This window comes from Nothobranchius furzeri, chromosome 14, assembly GCF_043380555.1.
Source record: "Nothobranchius furzeri strain GRZ-AD chromosome 14, NfurGRZ-RIMD1, whole genome shotgun sequence".
Classification (NCBI taxonomy): Eukaryota; Metazoa; Chordata; class Actinopteri; order Cyprinodontiformes; family Nothobranchiidae; genus Nothobranchius; species Nothobranchius furzeri.
Window position 1 is genome coordinate 26,161,285 of NC_091754.1, and position 15,927 is coordinate 26,177,211.

The 15,927-nt window shown below is 42.3% G+C and overlaps 3 protein-coding genes across 4 annotated transcripts; 1 reads left to right on the top strand and 2 right to left on the bottom strand.

Annotated features, from left to right (window-relative positions):
- Nucleotides 1–2,774: 2,774 nt before the first annotated feature.
- fhl2a (four and a half LIM domains 2a) lies at nt 2,775–6,282 on the top strand. Of its 2 annotated transcripts, none has more exons than XM_015966154.3 (6): nt 2,775–3,099; nt 4,511–4,681; nt 4,760–4,934; nt 5,345–5,514; nt 5,612–5,798; nt 5,876–6,282. In XM_015966154.3, the coding sequence occupies exons 1-6, from the start codon at nt 2,995–2,997 to the stop codon at nt 6,025–6,027; spliced, it is 960 nt and encodes a 319-aa protein (XP_015821640.1). In that variant the 5' UTR covers nt 2,775–2,994; the 3' UTR covers nt 6,028–6,282. The 2 variants fall into 2 exon arrangements, with proteins under 2 accessions (XP_015821640.1, XP_015821641.1); XM_015966155.2 differs by having other exon boundaries at nt 2,954–3,099; nt 4,507–4,681.
- A 2,766-nt stretch (nt 6,283–9,048) lies between these two features.
- On the bottom strand, nt 9,049–10,773 carry c14h2orf49 (chromosome 14 C2orf49 homolog). Its single transcript, XM_015966156.3, has 4 exons — nt 10,617–10,773; nt 10,323–10,477; nt 9,634–9,877; nt 9,049–9,362 (listed from the first exon to the last, which is right to left on the bottom strand). Exons 1-4 carry the CDS (start codon nt 10,725–10,727, stop codon nt 9,306–9,308), a joined length of 567 nt encoding a protein of 188 aa, XP_015821642.1. The 5' UTR covers nt 10,728–10,773; the 3' UTR covers nt 9,049–9,305.
- Nucleotides 10,774–12,183: 1,410 nt separating this feature from the next.
- On the bottom strand, nt 12,184–15,287 carry gpr45 (G protein-coupled receptor 45). Its single transcript, XM_015966153.3, has 2 exons — nt 15,157–15,287; nt 12,184–13,949 (listed from the first exon to the last, which is right to left on the bottom strand). Exon 2 carries the CDS (start codon nt 13,842–13,844, stop codon nt 12,687–12,689), a length of 1,158 nt encoding a protein of 385 aa, XP_015821639.1. The 5' UTR covers nt 13,845–13,949; nt 15,157–15,287; the 3' UTR covers nt 12,184–12,686.
- Between the last annotated feature and the right edge of the window lie 640 nt (nt 15,288–15,927).

Consider the following 15,927-nt stretch of genomic DNA (forward strand, 5'->3'; position numbering starts at 1 on the left):
CCTTTAGGGCCTTGGCAAGGATTTCAACTCGTCTTACAGGTAGCCAGAGAGGCCAAAGTGGAAGGGCAAAAGGACAACAAATGTCAAAGCCAGCTGGATTTTTGAAATAACCCAAATAACATTAACATGGATCGTTCAATGGAAGAAAAGAAAATGGGGAAGTGTTCCTTCCAGCTTGACATGAAGTGCAACAATGTTCTTCCAGAAGACGATACTGGATCTTGGATGACCAAGTCCAATTGGCTGCTGTGGCATTAATGATTAACTATCCGGCAGTGATGATGGGGTCTGCCTGGCCTGACCTTTCCACGAGGCTGCAAATACAACCCAGTGTGAGTTTGAAGCTTTAGCATCATGATAGCCAAACTGTGACTAGACAGCTGCACTTTTATCCTCTGGTCTTAGCAGCTGAAGTGGAGGCCCTGGTCCAGGGTGTGCAGGGTGGAGGAGGGGTCCCTTGATATCATAGGAAAGGAAGAAGAGGGCGAGGGCAGTCCGGGGCATCATTTCAGCTGGCACAGAACACATTCGTCCCTTGAGGTATTAATTAGACCACATGTGAGAAATTAAGTGAACTGAACTAAAGTGATTGTGTCTTCAGCCTGGGTTAAGGACTAATTCCCACGTGTCTATTAGAGAGAGAATAATCAGATACAATCTTCTTCCACCCCTGTCATCCGAGCCAGCACAACATCTCCTTTCTGTCACAAAAACTGTCATCTGACTTCAATTTTACCCACAGTGCTGTTCAAACAGGCACGACTTCCTGTTTGTCCAACAGCTTGTACATAACTTGTTTGGAATGCAGCCACACCGCTGAGCTGAGCTTCTTTAAACAAGCAAAAACTTCTACAAAAGCTGGTTTTAAACTACAAACAAATATGTTTACTTCAGTCAGACATTTGGAATAATTCATTAAAGATAAATAAATAAATAAATAAACTTTCTAGAGCATTTCCCACAACCCTGGAAGGGTTTACAGAAAAGAAAAAAGACAATACAGGTACAAGAGGTTAAATGTCAGAATAAAATAACAGTAAAAATTAAAATTGCAAGAGAAAAAAACAGGATCACAGGTAGGAAATAAAATCCACTCTAGAATTACAGGTTAAACGTTTATCAGAAAAGATGCACACCAGGGGCGTGTCCAGGGAGTGGCCTGGGGTAGCAAATGCCACCCTTGGAATCTGATTGGCCACCCCAGGTGCCACCACACAGAATTCCCTTTAGATAGGCTTTTCATTGTCCACAAAAGGCTTGGGGTAAAAAAAAAAAAGAAGCATAACCATTGGTGCCACCCATGCACAAAGTGGTGCCTCACCTGGGCCACCCCATTTTAAAAGATCTGGACACGCCACTGATGCACACGTACTCAGTGTTTTTAGATTTTTTGTTCCTTTTCAGAACATCTGCATCATAAAACTTTAAAAAAAATGCAGAAAGTATCTAAACATGAACTAAAACTTTTTTCTGAAGGCCAGCACCACTCTGAGACATGAACAACACAAAGGTATGGGTACCAACAACACACTAGCTGGTCAATAAATCATGTAAATGAGTAAATTGGGTGTCTTAATATCTGAGTGAGACTTTCTGAGTGGTGCATAAACACAATAAAAGAGTTTGTTTTTATTTAACTCAATTTTTAGGGGGGTATAAAAACGACAAAGCAACACCATCTTGGTTGCCATGCGAGCCTGGTGTGTTGTGAAACACACACTCACACACAGAGAGAGAGAGAGAGAGAGAGAGAGAGAGAGAGAGAGAGAGAGAGAGAGAGAGAGAGAGAGAGAGAGAGAGAGAGAGAGAGAGAGAGAGAGAGAGAGAGAGAGAGAGAGAGAGAGAGAGAGAGAGAGAGAGAGAGAGAGAGAGAGAGAGAGAGAGAGAGAGAGAGAGAGAGAGAGAGAGAGACGCTCGTCAGTGACGAAAAGACATAAATAAGTTTCCCAGCAATTTACGTATCACAGTTTCTGGGATATTTAAACGTAAACAAAGTGCCTGCTCAGGTCGACAGCTGATGGAGACTGCCATCTAACAGCCACAATATTGAACTCATATAATATATAAGGATGCATTTTACAGCCAGACATTTTAAAATGATAAATGACCCGCACTTGTATAGTACTCTCAGAGTAAGGACTCCAAAACGCTTTACACTACAGTGCATCATTCATCCATTCACACACACATTCACACACTGATGGTGATGAGCTACGATGCAGCCACAGCTGCCCGGGTGCGCGCTGACAGAGGCGAGGCTCTGTCAGGATATTAGAATCGCACAAACTGTTTCCACAGGTTGCTAAAGCAGCGGGCTCTGTGCGGTGCCACAAATAGAGCACTTGGATCATAGTGGATCCACTCTGACGTACATCCTCTGGAAAACCTGCCTGAGACAGAAGAGTGCAAAGGGGTCCCCGTGTGAACAAGAGACCCTGGGGGTGCGGACAGCAGCGCTAGAATTTTCTAAGAAACCATGTCTGTCATTAACAAGCCATTAAGTTGGAGGCTCGGTGAGACATTTGAGTAAAAACGATCCTCACAGGACACACGTCTTTTATATTTGACCCCCTGTTTTGTGAACATCATTTCACAAAGGTTCTGAGGAACGGTTGTTATGGTAACGATAATGACGGATATTTCTGATGCAAAGAAAACACTGTTGCAGAGAAGACCGGAGAGTAGTCTCCAGGAAGTGAGATTGGGAGGGTTGATATGACAAAGCTGCTCTGGGAGGAAAGAAAAATGTTTTGAGACAATAATAAAGACACATTTTTGTGAGTGAAGTCAGTGAGTGAGTCTGTGAGAGCGTGAACAACAACTGAGTGACCTTAAAAGGCGATGTGGTCGTGTCGGTGACTGGGTGAGCACATGAAGGGTGACCTCGGGGTTATCTCTCTGAGGTGCTGCTGTATTTATAGATCGGCTCAAAAAAAGAATCCCCACCCCACCCCATCCTCCTCCCATCCGCCCGCCCCTCTTTTCAATTAGCCCATGATGGGAGGACTAATACAATCTGGGGTAAGTACAGCTCGCCCGGAGCCTCCGCTCTCAGTCTGCCCCAGACTCCGCTCAGGCGCACTCTCCTCAGACAGGAAGGTAAGAGCAAACTCTGTCCAGCTGCTCCACTCTCCATCCCTTTCACCTCATCCTCCTCCTTCATTTCTCCTTCACCATGTCCTCCACCCTCTGAGACACTCCTTAATGTTCTAGCATCTTCCCATCTTCCTGTTCACCAGTTTCCACCTCATCCCTCACCCCACTTTCATCACCATTTACCTCAGAGACAAAACGACCTGTTGACCCCTGTCTGTTGGGTTCATTTATGCAGCTTTATAGTGCAAGCTTGCCAAGTCTTGCAACGTAATGACATAAAATAAAATTCTAAAGAATACTGCATTAGGCCTTGCAAAGCAGGTAGATCAGTGTTTTTTATTTATTGCATTTAATGTGTGAACTGTAATTCTCAATTTAAATTAAAACATCAATTTATTCTTAATTCGTTTTTCCCTTTAACGCTGTTATCTACGTTCTAGATTTTAATTAGTGCACGGATGGGAATGTCCTCATTAACTGTTGCTTCCACGGCAAAATATTTAAAATTCTGCTCATGAATGTTGGTAAAAACCACCAGTTACCTGAAAATTGTTGTTTTTACTCAGCTTCAATGAAAACAAAGCTGCACATTTTCATTGAATATGATGCAAGCACAGAAATGGGAGCAACTCCTCACGTTTGGAAGGCACACTTGCCAAAGGACTCAGTTTTCCATTCAACCTGGCTTTAGACCTGAGTGTCTCCCAGATGGGTGGCATCAAAGAGACCCCGGGATCCCAGAAACAGCTGCATGGCACATGGAAATAGCTGCAGGTTTTATTTGTGGCAGTTCAGATTATCCTTCTGTATTTTTAGGAGTCCGATAAATCCGTATTTAAGCTAGGTGAGTCACGGTGGGAGCAAATACAATGAGAGAATGTGAGGGGGTGAGAATTCTTAGAGGGGAGGACGGGAGGATTAAAAGTCAGATAGAAGATGCCCCCTCCGGAGATCCCCCAGGGCTCATTTTGAGGCACTTATATGTGATGAGTCAAAGTTGACAACAGGATAGTTGAGTTGGAAGAAAAACTGAAACACTGGTCATCGGAACAGAAAAGCTCCTGCAGGATTACAGAAGCTGACCAAGCAGCTGCTGGTTTTGAGCCGTTCAACCGTTTTATGTCTGTACAGGGACAAGGGGTTCAGGGATCTGGTGGTGACAGTTAGGTGAAGCCCTAGACGGGTCAACGAACACTGGTACAGTGGGATCGTCGGTATGCAGAAAGGGCAAATGTTGTCCAAGCAGGGCTGATAGGAGTTATTTATATCCTCTTCATCAGCCACCCTTCATTCCTGACGTGTGGAACAACATGAAAGACGGCAAGGAGACGGAACAGGAAGGGGCATTTTCATTGGAAATTGTCAATCAAACAACGAAAGAATAATTCTTCCCAACTCTTGTTCTCCAAGCTAGCGACCCTGGGTCAAAATGACCGAGCGCTACGACTGCCACTACTGCAAGGAGTCCCTGTTTGGGAAGAAGTACGTTCTCCGAGAGGAGAATCCCTACTGTGTGAAATGTTATGAGAGCCTGTACTCCAACACCTGTGAGGAGTGCAAGAAGCCCATTGGCTGCAACACCAGGGTAAGAAGGGATGCCAGTGACCACTAGAGACTCTCTGTATAGTACCTGATTTTAACCGTTCAGCTGATGTTCCTGCAGGACCTGTCCTACAAGGACCGTCACTGGCATGAGGACTGCTTCATGTGCTTCCAGTGCAAGCGCTCCCTGGTGGACAAGCCCTTCTCCACCAAGGACGAGCAGCTCCTCTGCACCGAGTGCTACTCCAATGAGTATTCCTCCAAGTGCCATGAGTGCAAGAAAACCATCATGCCAGGTGAAGATGATCTCATTTCAACTCTGGTTGGAAAAACACGAGATATGTGTGTTCTAGTAAATGTCAGAGAAAACAATACAGCTGCAAGTTGACAACATATCAGGTGGAGAAACATTATAGCACCTTTGAGGATTAACTGAAATCCTTGTCAAGATTTAATCCAACTTCGTTTCAAGCCAAGGGTACACCCAGACCATGGCACATCGTAAAACATAACCGGCATCAGTTTAATAGTACTGCCTTGATTTACTCCATTTTTAACCACTTAGATGAATAATTAAAAATTAACTGGGTAAGTTCAGATGGACCAATCAATGCCAACCAGTCTTCTAGAAGCTGTCTGTTCTGCATCTGGACTCAGAGCAGCACTTTTCTGTTTCTCTAACCAAGCGTCTTCTATGTTTTCATAGGTTCCAGGAAGATGGAGCACAAGGGCAACAGCTGGCATGAGACCTGTTTCACCTGCAAGAGATGCCAGCAGCCAATTGGTACCAAGAGCTTCATCCCTAAGGACAACCAAAACTTTTGTGTGCCCTGCTACGAGAAGCAGTTTGCCATGCAGTGTGTGCACTGCAAAAAGGTAGGACACCCAGCAACACAGAAATGTTGCTGGCACGATCTTCCATGAGTAGTCCAACTTCTTCAACTGGTAAAAAGCGACTTTTTGCTTTCACTAGCCCATCACCACTGGTGGGGTGACCTACCGTGACCAGCCCTGGCACAAGGACTGCTTTCTGTGCACCAGCTGCAAGCAGCAGCTGTCTGGCCAGAGGTTCACCTCCAGAGACGACTTTGCCTATTGTCTAAACTGCTTCTGCAACCTTTATGCCAAGAAGTGCGCCTCCTGCACCACCCCGATCAGTGGTAACTGAAATCATTGGTCTACCTCCATCTAAAATATGAATTGGATGTATCGACATTGACTGGATTTTCCTTCCCAGGTCTGGGGGGCAGCAAATACATTTCCTTCGAGGAGCGCCAATGGCACAACGACTGCTTCAACTGCAAGAAGTGCTCCGTGTCCCTGGTTGGCCGTGGATTCCTCACCGAGCGTGATGACATCCTGTGCCCCGAGTGTGGCAAGGACATCTAACGTCCATCTGACAGCTACGCCTGATCACGTCATCAAGAAATCTTTAGTGTGACCGTGAATGTACATTGTTTTAAGCTACTAATGGTGTTAACAGAACTTACGTTTATTCAAGTTACTTGCACAATCCCGGAGGAAGAAAATTACTAATGAATTGTCTTTATGCATGAATAAACAGCTTTGCCTATGAAACAGTAATAGCTGCAGGTGTTTGTTGCACTGTGAAATAAATCAGTGATACTGCTGTAAAATTTAAAAGTATTGTTTTATAATTCACATCCAAGACCTAGAAGAATCAATCTTTGCTCTCCTTCTTTTGTAGGGATGGACAATATATCAGCATCAACATCAGTATCGACTGATGTTGGCCATTTTTAACATATCGGTATCGGTCCGATAAATAAAACCGGGCCGATATTAACAACCGATAATTTTTCCATCTTGTCTCCGTTGTTTGCCTGTTTCAGAGGGTGAAGGGGGTGATGTGTGTGTGTTTAGTCATGTGAACGGTGAATGCAATCATCTGAGAACCATAAATGTGTGTGTTGTGTGTACATAATAATGTAAATTTGGCTTTAATCATTCTTTTTATACAAAATTGCTGATTTTGGAAGCATTAATTTCAGTATATCGGTACCTGCAAATATCGGTTATCGGCCATAACAGTGATCTTAATATCGGTATCGGCCCAAAAATTTCATTTCACTATTCATTTGTGTTGAACAGCTTTTTGCCCAACATCAATGGACAATCAGTCACACAATACAAAACAATAAGTATCTGAACCATGATTTACTAGTTTTAATAATCATGATGTGTATTAATAATCTGGTCAGTTACTTATTGTACAAGGAAACAACAATAAATCAATCACAGGAAGTTTTATCCTGTTTAATATGATGTGAAAGCTGATTTTAGCCAGTTTAAAGGAAACTATTCACAATTTAAAACTAACTGAATCACAGCAAAAATCAGGAAAATACTAAATTCACAAGAAGATAGTGTCTGCAGGTACACAAAAACACCTCTAGAGACAAATTGTGTTGACACGATTCCCCCAAAACTGCAAATTCTTAAAAAAAATCCATTTTATTTTCTATTTAAATTTCAGCCTTGTCTTAAATGTGAGCCACAAAAATGTTGCTTATGGTTAATAAACCAACACAAAAAATTCACTTCACTGGGAATTTATTTAAAAAATAACTGCAGGTACAAACTACAGGTTCAAAACACACATTCATGTGACTGTTTTTAATATAATTTACACTGAATTAGTCCATTTTGTCTTCATCTGTATTCACTACTTAAAAATAGTTTTCCCACATCCTGCGTATTTAACAGAGGGCTGTGATCCGTCTGTAAATATTGAACTACGTGTTATTTGTTACATGTTCATCACATCAAAGTTAGAATGAAAAAAACTTGAATGTTTCGTGAAAGTTAAAGCACAGAAGCCGGCATTTATTCAGTTTTTTAGGGGCCTTTTACACAATTAAGGATTACCCCAAGTCAGACACACATCAGTTGTGTACTTCAGCATCACCAAGTGTGTCAGCATTTTGCTCAAAATAGGCCTATCTTCCTGAAGCCCAGCTCTCGTCCATATCCACTGACTGCAGCAATCTGCAGTTCCTTATGTCTCTGTGATAAGAGGGCTTGGATGCAGTGATGGATGACGCAATAAAACCATGACAATCAAGCTCCACTGATCCACTTGTTTTCTAGTCTTGCTGTTCTGCCTCCACCTTAAAGAGCAAGTAACGCCTAAATTAACTGTTTTTTGCTGATAACCTGTATCGATGAGTGTCTAATGGTGCCGTACACATGTGTAATCATTAGTGTGGCAGTTAAGTGCAACTTACCCTAAATTTAATATTTCAGCCCAAAACCGTAATTATACCTCCATCTTCAGGTTAAAAACTCTGCTCCACATTTATGTAGAACCAGCTGCGGCTGATGGCCAAGCTGAAAAACGTGACGTTGTCAGCAAATAACTACGTGGCTGCACCGCACTGGTCTCCAGGTGAGGCAGCCGCACCTCCACCTGGCTCAGCCACTCACCTGCCGATATGACACGCTGGCTCTCTGAGCCGCTCACCTCCTTGAAAATAATGACCTCCTCCCCTTTTCATCTAATGATCGCGTTTAACAGGAAATCCACCAGAATGCTGCAGAATCTGTGTCTGCTTTTCTCCTGAGGGGTAAGTCTTGTGTGAGTGAGTGCCTATCAGCCCTGCTTAGATTGAGAAACTCCGACAGCAAACGGGGGGGGGGGGGTTTGTGTCTATCACTACCTCAGTGCCGATCTCTCGGTCCGCCAGGAGACGCCTCCTTCAGAAGCGTTTTTCTAACAGGAAGTGTGGATGAAATACGTCTCCACCCAGGCCTTGACCCTCACTTTAAGCTCCGTGTAACGTAGCCTCTACCCAAAAACAGCTCACCTTACTGGCATTTGTTTCCCAGATGATCTTTTTTTCTCCTTCTATAATTTCATCCACTGACCTCAGCAGAAAGAGGACTTCCCCTTTGCACATCTTACAGCTTCTTCCCGGTGCCAGACTGCTAACCACTAGCTTTCATTGTTCTGGTGGAGTTGCTAAATCTACAAGGGTCTGTCCAGACAAATCAGCTATTCTCATCCATATTGGACAAGACAGACAAACTCAACCTGCTGGGGTGCCAACTTAGCCTGTTGCACAGCTTCTTTAGGCAGCCATTTTTTATCTGTTTGCAGTGCAGTTGCTACGGCCCTTATGGACATGCCTCAGCACTCTGATAAGTTCAATTAACAACACTGAATAAAATCCTGATCATTTGTGGACTGGACAACAACAACAAATATCCACTGGTTTCAGAGTGGAAGCATTTACACAAATTTAACCAAGTTATGATCAAAACAATGTGTATTATAACACCTCCACGAGGCCTTGTGGGCATTCCACAGTGGTCCCTTCAAAATAACTAAGATCAAAACAGACTCATCAAATAAATAAAACCAAGAGGTAAAATTTGGAAACATAGTCATCTTCGATATTTAGTTCACTCAGAAGTGCTGACAATATAAACAACAAGAGCACTTGAGGTTTAGGGAAGCAACAAGGGAGTTCTTGACTTAAACGAGCTGGTGGATCTCCTGAGCACCACTGCAAGCTCTCTTTAATGAACAAGAACAATGAGATGAAAGGGTTTCTGAAAATAAGTTAAAAAACTGAGATTGGTGAATAGTAAAGTGGTGATGACACATCAGGAACAAGAACTGGAGCGGTTATCTGGTTCAGAGGTCAGGGCCACGTGACGTGCTGGATCTTTTTCTTCGTTTCTGGAGATTTTAGTGAACTCTAAAGAGGAAAAAACAACACATTTATCCATAATCAGAATAGTGTGTTGATCACAATTTTTTATCCTAAAATATAAATAAATCACTAAAAGTTTGGATTTCTAGCATTTTATCTTAATGTTTTCTTGATTACTAAACATTTCTTATTTCTCTGAAATGATTTACACATTTGGAGGGTAAACCTGTTGCTGCTGTAATGTAGCACACTTTTTTTTTTGAGAAATTTCTTTTTCAAAAACACAAACATTTGGAGACGTGACAAGAACTCCTACCACGGTGTTTGCTTCCCGCTTGAGGTTGGAGGTGTCCGTACCACGGTGCGTAGATGAGGAAGAAGAGGTTGAGGTGAGCTTACGGATGGAGTTGGACAGGTTTGCAGCTGGAGGAGGTTTTAACCTGTCGGTGGCAGGTGACGCTGTTGTTCCATCTGGTTTCTTTACTTTTAGTGATCCAGAGTGAGAAGAACTCCCATCAAACACAATCAAAGGCCTTTTCCTATGCTGGTCATTACTGGAGCTGGAAATGTTCACACAATAATACTGATGATGGAAAGTAATTCACTTTGGCATAACAGACTTTATTGTTTGTATGAGCAAGTAAATGGTTGTTTGATAAGAGCTGGGATATAGCTGTTCGACATGCTTCTATAACTACAGATGACACTCCTTAATTATTATTTATATTTCTTTGCTTAACTAAAAATGTTGTTTAGTTTTGATTATAACTTCGTCACTTTACTTCTCAGACCAAAAAAAAACCGATAATTTCTGTCTCAAATAGACTTTTTTTGTTTGTTTATAGTAATAATAACAACAACGACAGAGCCTCTCATTACAAGTAATTCAGTCGGATTTAGTTTCATTCAAATCCATTTAAGTGAGTGATGGTCGATAATAAAATATTTCAGTTGTTGGTTTCCATAAAGAAATGATGACCTACTGGTGAAAACGGTGTTAGCTACCTGAGTCCAGCCGGTGTCTGCCTCCCTCCGCACTTCTCCACCCTCCGACCCCAGCGGTTGTTGGGTAAAGTCCGCTGCGGCAGCGGGATGACATGTCGGAGGTACAGCTCAGTCAGCTGGTCCCTACTCCCACAGCCTCTGGTACTGACACTTCTCTAAACCCAGTAAAGAGGAGTCAACTCAGCTCTATAAAACAAGCTAAATCTGTTAGCTGGCATGCGACCATTTAAGTCTTATTCGCGTATTTTAACGTTATCGTGTCATTTTTACTTTCTCCTCAAAGGCTCGACTTACCTCAGTTAAAATTTGAATCAAAAAGTCATGAGACAGAAGCTCTGGATGCAATAACAGATCAACATCTGGGGTAAACCCACTCTTTGCATTTTGTTGTCTGGTCGCCGCCATTGTTGTCTCTTCTTCTTCTTCTTTGATGCTTTTATTTCTTTACAGAATCCGTCACGCTGAGAGGCCTTTTTCGCCACCTACTGGACTCATTTTTAAACTTCCATTTCTTTACCTCGAGTACCTTATTTGACAAAGTACCCATTCGAAATATTTTTATTAAAATACATTAAATGAATAGTTAATAATGTATAATTAATTTTAAATATTAGTCTAGATTTTTGTTAAACATTTTAGCAAATAACTGCTTTTGTACTGATTTTATATTCAGACATTCCAGTCTTTTTCTTTCTACACATGACATGTTCATTTTAATGTGAATACATTTTAAATAGCTGACATTGTACAAATGTTTACACATATATTAAAACAAATGTTTAATCCATTTTTATTTCTGCAGAAATGCTTCTTAAGGTAAAATGTTCAAACATAAAGAAATGTATGTGTCACACCATGTCCTGACCTGTCTCCCCATTCTGTGCAGTTCTGTGTCTCCTGATTACTCCCACCTGCCTCTCGTTTTCCAATCACCCAGGCTCCCAGCCCTCATGCATTTAAACCCTCTCAGTTCTGTGTGTCTTGTCGGTTCATTGTTTCTATGTCCTGCGGGCTCTGTGTTAAAGACTCTTTAGATATTCCAGTTTGCCTGCCTGCTTCTTCCCTTGCATGTGGATCCTCACCTCCGGCTCAACTCACCTGCGCGTCGTGACAGTATGTTGGTGGTGGTGATTATGCACATCACTGCTATATGTCCAGTGATTAATTTGGAACGAAAACTAAATAAAGCACATCTTGGGTCTATATTATAAAGTTCAAATTGCATTCATTTAAAGAGTCAAAATAAAAAAAAAAGTTCACTCATTCTTTTTTTATATTAATTTTATTTGAATGCACAAAACATGACTTAAACAGATATAGAGGCTTAATTTACTTTAAATGTCATCAAAACTAGTGAAATACTCAGTTAAATTAACTTTTTATTCAGCTTTAAACCTCAAAATTAGGATCAAAGTTGCTTCAACTTTATGACAAATAAGTCACAAGTTTCAAAGCAGAGAATCTTGAACATATTTTCTATTCAGAAGCAGAACCATTTTATTAACCATTACAAATGAATACAATCCAATGGTAAGGCTATGATGGAAAATAGAAATTTGACATATTTCTGATTTGTTTAGATCACTTCCAGATCCAGAAACCGTCCTGAGGCATTTAAACATCTCATTGTAAACTGATCTAAGGATCCATTCATGCAGTTAAAACAGTTTTTATTCAGAAGCATTTTAATATTTTCAGACCCTGATAACTTCATCAGTACCTCTACCTCATCCTTCCTGTGAGGTTTCTGAAAAATCGTGAGCTGACGTAACCATTTCAAATGTCAGTTTACAAAGTAAATCTAAATTAAATAAAAATGACTTAAGTGTTTTTATATAGTCAAAAAGCACACTCCCAAGTGTCGATTTATTTTAAATCTTTATTTCACAGGCACCATCCTTATGAATCCATGTAAACAAGAACAGTTTGAGCTGATAAAATATTGCATTTTTAATAACCTTTTTACCAGCTTTTTGTTTCTCACTGGAGGTAATTGTACCTTTTGTAGAAAGCTCGTCACCCATCTTCACCCTTATTGATAGTAAGACACTGAGCTCATAGTTTACAACAACTTAGACACAAGCAAACAAAGGATGCAGCAGTTTGTCAAAAATGAGTAAACAGAGTGAAAATGTTGGTTTATAAAACCAAACAGCAGAAAAACTTAGATATATCCAGTGGCAGCTCCTCATGAGATGGAGTAAACAGTCTCTTTATGTCCTTTCTTAACTTCTACAAGCTCTGAGCATTTGTGTGATGTTAACATAGAAAAGTAGAATATTTGAAAGTTAATGTTTTTAAAAGAGTTTTAAAGTGAACTCATTGTTTCAGAGCAGCTGGAAGCGGAGCCAGAACCTGGTCCTTCTACACCGACGACTGACTCTCGCTGCACACATAAATGTTGCTGGGTCTCACTCTCCTGTGGCTCCTGCCTGACACCCGCGGACAGAGTCTACAGCTTTTGGGAATGAACTCCTGGCAGGCCTCCCTGAACTTCCGGATCCTCCAGCAGTAGATGACAGGGTTGAACACCGTCTTCAGGTAGCTGAGCCACAGCGCTCCGATGCTGATGGGGTAGAACAGATGGCTGTAGTAGAACTGATGGCTGAACACAGCCAGCAGGCTGACCACTGTGTGAGGCAACCAGCACACGGAGAAGCCCACAAAGAGGATGAGGATGGTGGTGAAGGCTCGAGTTTTGAAACTCATGTCCACCTTGATCTGGGGCGGCCGCTGCAGCCCGGTGAGTCTCATTTTGCTGACCTGGTTCAGAGCTGGGAGGCAGGAGTGCTCGCTGGTGTGGTTGTGGATGCGTAGGGTGTTGCGGCGCACGGTGTTGAGGATGCACACGTAAGAGTACAACATGACGGCAAACGGAACAAAGAAGACTGCTACGGCTAAAAGCACCGTGTACCCACGATCCGCCATGGACTCACTGTATCCCAGCACACACTGCGGGGCCCAGGTGCTACCCATCCGTGCTGCACCTGTCCTCCACCCTACTACAACAGGCAGGGACACGCACAGGCTGAGCACCCAGGAACCCGCTATCAGCACCTTGGCTCGGTGTGGGGTCAGCTTGTCCTGCCGCTGCACGATGATGAGGAAGCGGTCCACACTGATGATGAGGAGGATGGACACTCCCTCCAGGACAAACAGCCAGTACAGCATGATGGAGGCTCTGCAGAACCCGCTCCCAAAGGTCCAGTCGGCGGTTGCCACGGTGACAGCGGTGAAGGGCATGCAGAGCAGCGAGAGCATGATGTCCGAGAAGGCCAGCGTGGCCAGGAGGAGATTGATGGCAGAGCGCATGGCAGGTTTCTGGTAAACAATCAGACACACAATTGCGTTGCCAAGGAAACCAATAGTGATCATGAAGATCATTATTGCTGCCAGGGTCACACGGAGAGAGGCCGACATGAAAGGAGGCACATCTTCTAATCGGATAATCTCCATATTTTGCTCCAAACCTGGCTCCATGAATTCAGACTCCTCCAGGAGGCTCTCGTTACAAAAAGCCATGGCAGCTTTTATCAGGCAATGGCAGCCCAGAGAAAGTTCTAAATACCTATTTTAGTTGTGAGCAGTTAAAGATGCTTTCCAGCAGATGGAGCTCCATGGCTACACCTGAGAAAGAGAGGAGAACAGCCAGATTAATATCAGCGTGAGTGTCTTCCTCAAAACTACACAAAGTAGTTTAAAGATCATGGTGATCAGCAGCTGCTGCCAGGAGCATGAATGACAAGCGGTTATGTCATGTAACGTGTCCTTTGGAATTAGAAATACATCTTTGACTCTAATTTATTCAGTGATGAATGACAATATAAAGCTGCCAGAAGATGGATGACGTCCACGTGATGCTGAAAGAGTTGAATAAGCCGTCAGACGCTCCACGTGAGCGAGTTACCGGCACTCAGGACAGAATCGTGTTGCTGAGCTTGGCTCAGAGAGGATGATCAGCAGCCGAGCTGTGGAGTTTCACACATTTGCAGCTCTTTAGTCAGCATTCAGTTTAGGAGAAACACACCTTCTCGACACCAAGATGATAAAATGTCAGAATTAACTTCAGAAAAACCAAAAAAAAGCAACCATTTTCCTGATGTTATACAAATCAATATTATAAAATGTTGCAAAATAAGACATGTGACGTCACACATGAGGCAATCATGTAAAATTATTTTATTGCAACAGTTTTTGTCAAAAAACAAACAAACAAACAAACTATGAATCTTTTTATTGGCTGTAGCTACATTCTAGCACAAACCTCAGCTCCAGTCACTGAATAGAGATGCTGGCTGTTGCCGTGGAAACAAGGTCAGCAGTTCCATGGCAACAAGCAGCCTGCACTTTCATCTACTGTGCGACAGACTGTTATAAAAAAACAGTCTTTATTTTAAACAGACGATCAATTGTTCTTATTGTGCAGGATTCGTTTATCTTTAGAAACAAGCTCAGAGAAAAAGAGATGCAGACGAGTGTGGCTGCAGGAGGAGTCGTTTCAGGACACAGTTTTCAGGTGTGGTCAGGTGCAGGACACAACAGGGGTTAAATGCAGAGATAAATCAGTTGGTTGATGATGTCATTGAGAACATGTTGCTTCCTAGCTCTAGTTTTCCTTCCTTTTACTAAAATATTCCAGAACATTTTGTTCTCTGAGATGAAAATTCCTTCCCTGCAGCTCCAGCAGTCAGGCTGTACAACACATTCTCAAGTTAGCTCACGATTTTTCTCTTTGTGACGCATCGGCTGCTTTAAAACTAAAATAATAATAATAATAATAATCATCATCTGAGCTTTGCCTGAGGACATAAAGCCAGAGCAATATCAGACTTACCTCGACTCTGATGCCTGGAACCAAATTTAAAATGATATTCTGCAGAGCCAGCAGCAGCTCCCTCCAGTGCATGCCATGTCGAAGCATTTCACGACTGTATTGATCACCATCGTGCAGCCCGGGGGGGGGGGGGGGGGGGGATGCTGACGCCAGGTGGTCTCTGGTTTAAAGGAGCAGTGAGGCAGAAAAAATCACATGAATCATCATCATCGTCACCAGGTTACATAAACTACAGGCCGGCTCTGACACACACACACGTGATACGAATCTGTTAGAAATGCAAATTTGCATTATTCGTTTTTTTTAATGAATGTTGTTCGAAAGTTGTTATTTCTATGTGTGCAATAAAAAACAAAAGGAAAGCAACAATAAGCAGCATAAACCAGAGCAGACAAATGAAATGCAGCAAAAGAAAAAGAAAAACATTTTAATACGAATAACAACTATTACCACTGAAACCAATTCATTTAAGCAAAGGAGCAAGAAGCCAAGACCAAGATAACATTACAAATATTTTTATGAAATCCATAAATTTATAAATCTTTTGCAAAGACCGCTCCTGGCTGGGCCACTAACAAACACAGAACTGACTGAAACAGCTGGCAAACGTCTACACAGACAGTTTCACATGAGCGCCAAAAGTCATTTAACCAACAGTGCAACTTTGAAACAGAGACAGTCAAGACTTTTTCAAACTGTGAATCATGCCCAAGTCATCTGGAATTTGGACACAAAACCCAATGGAATATTGGGAGGGCATATAAACGTTAG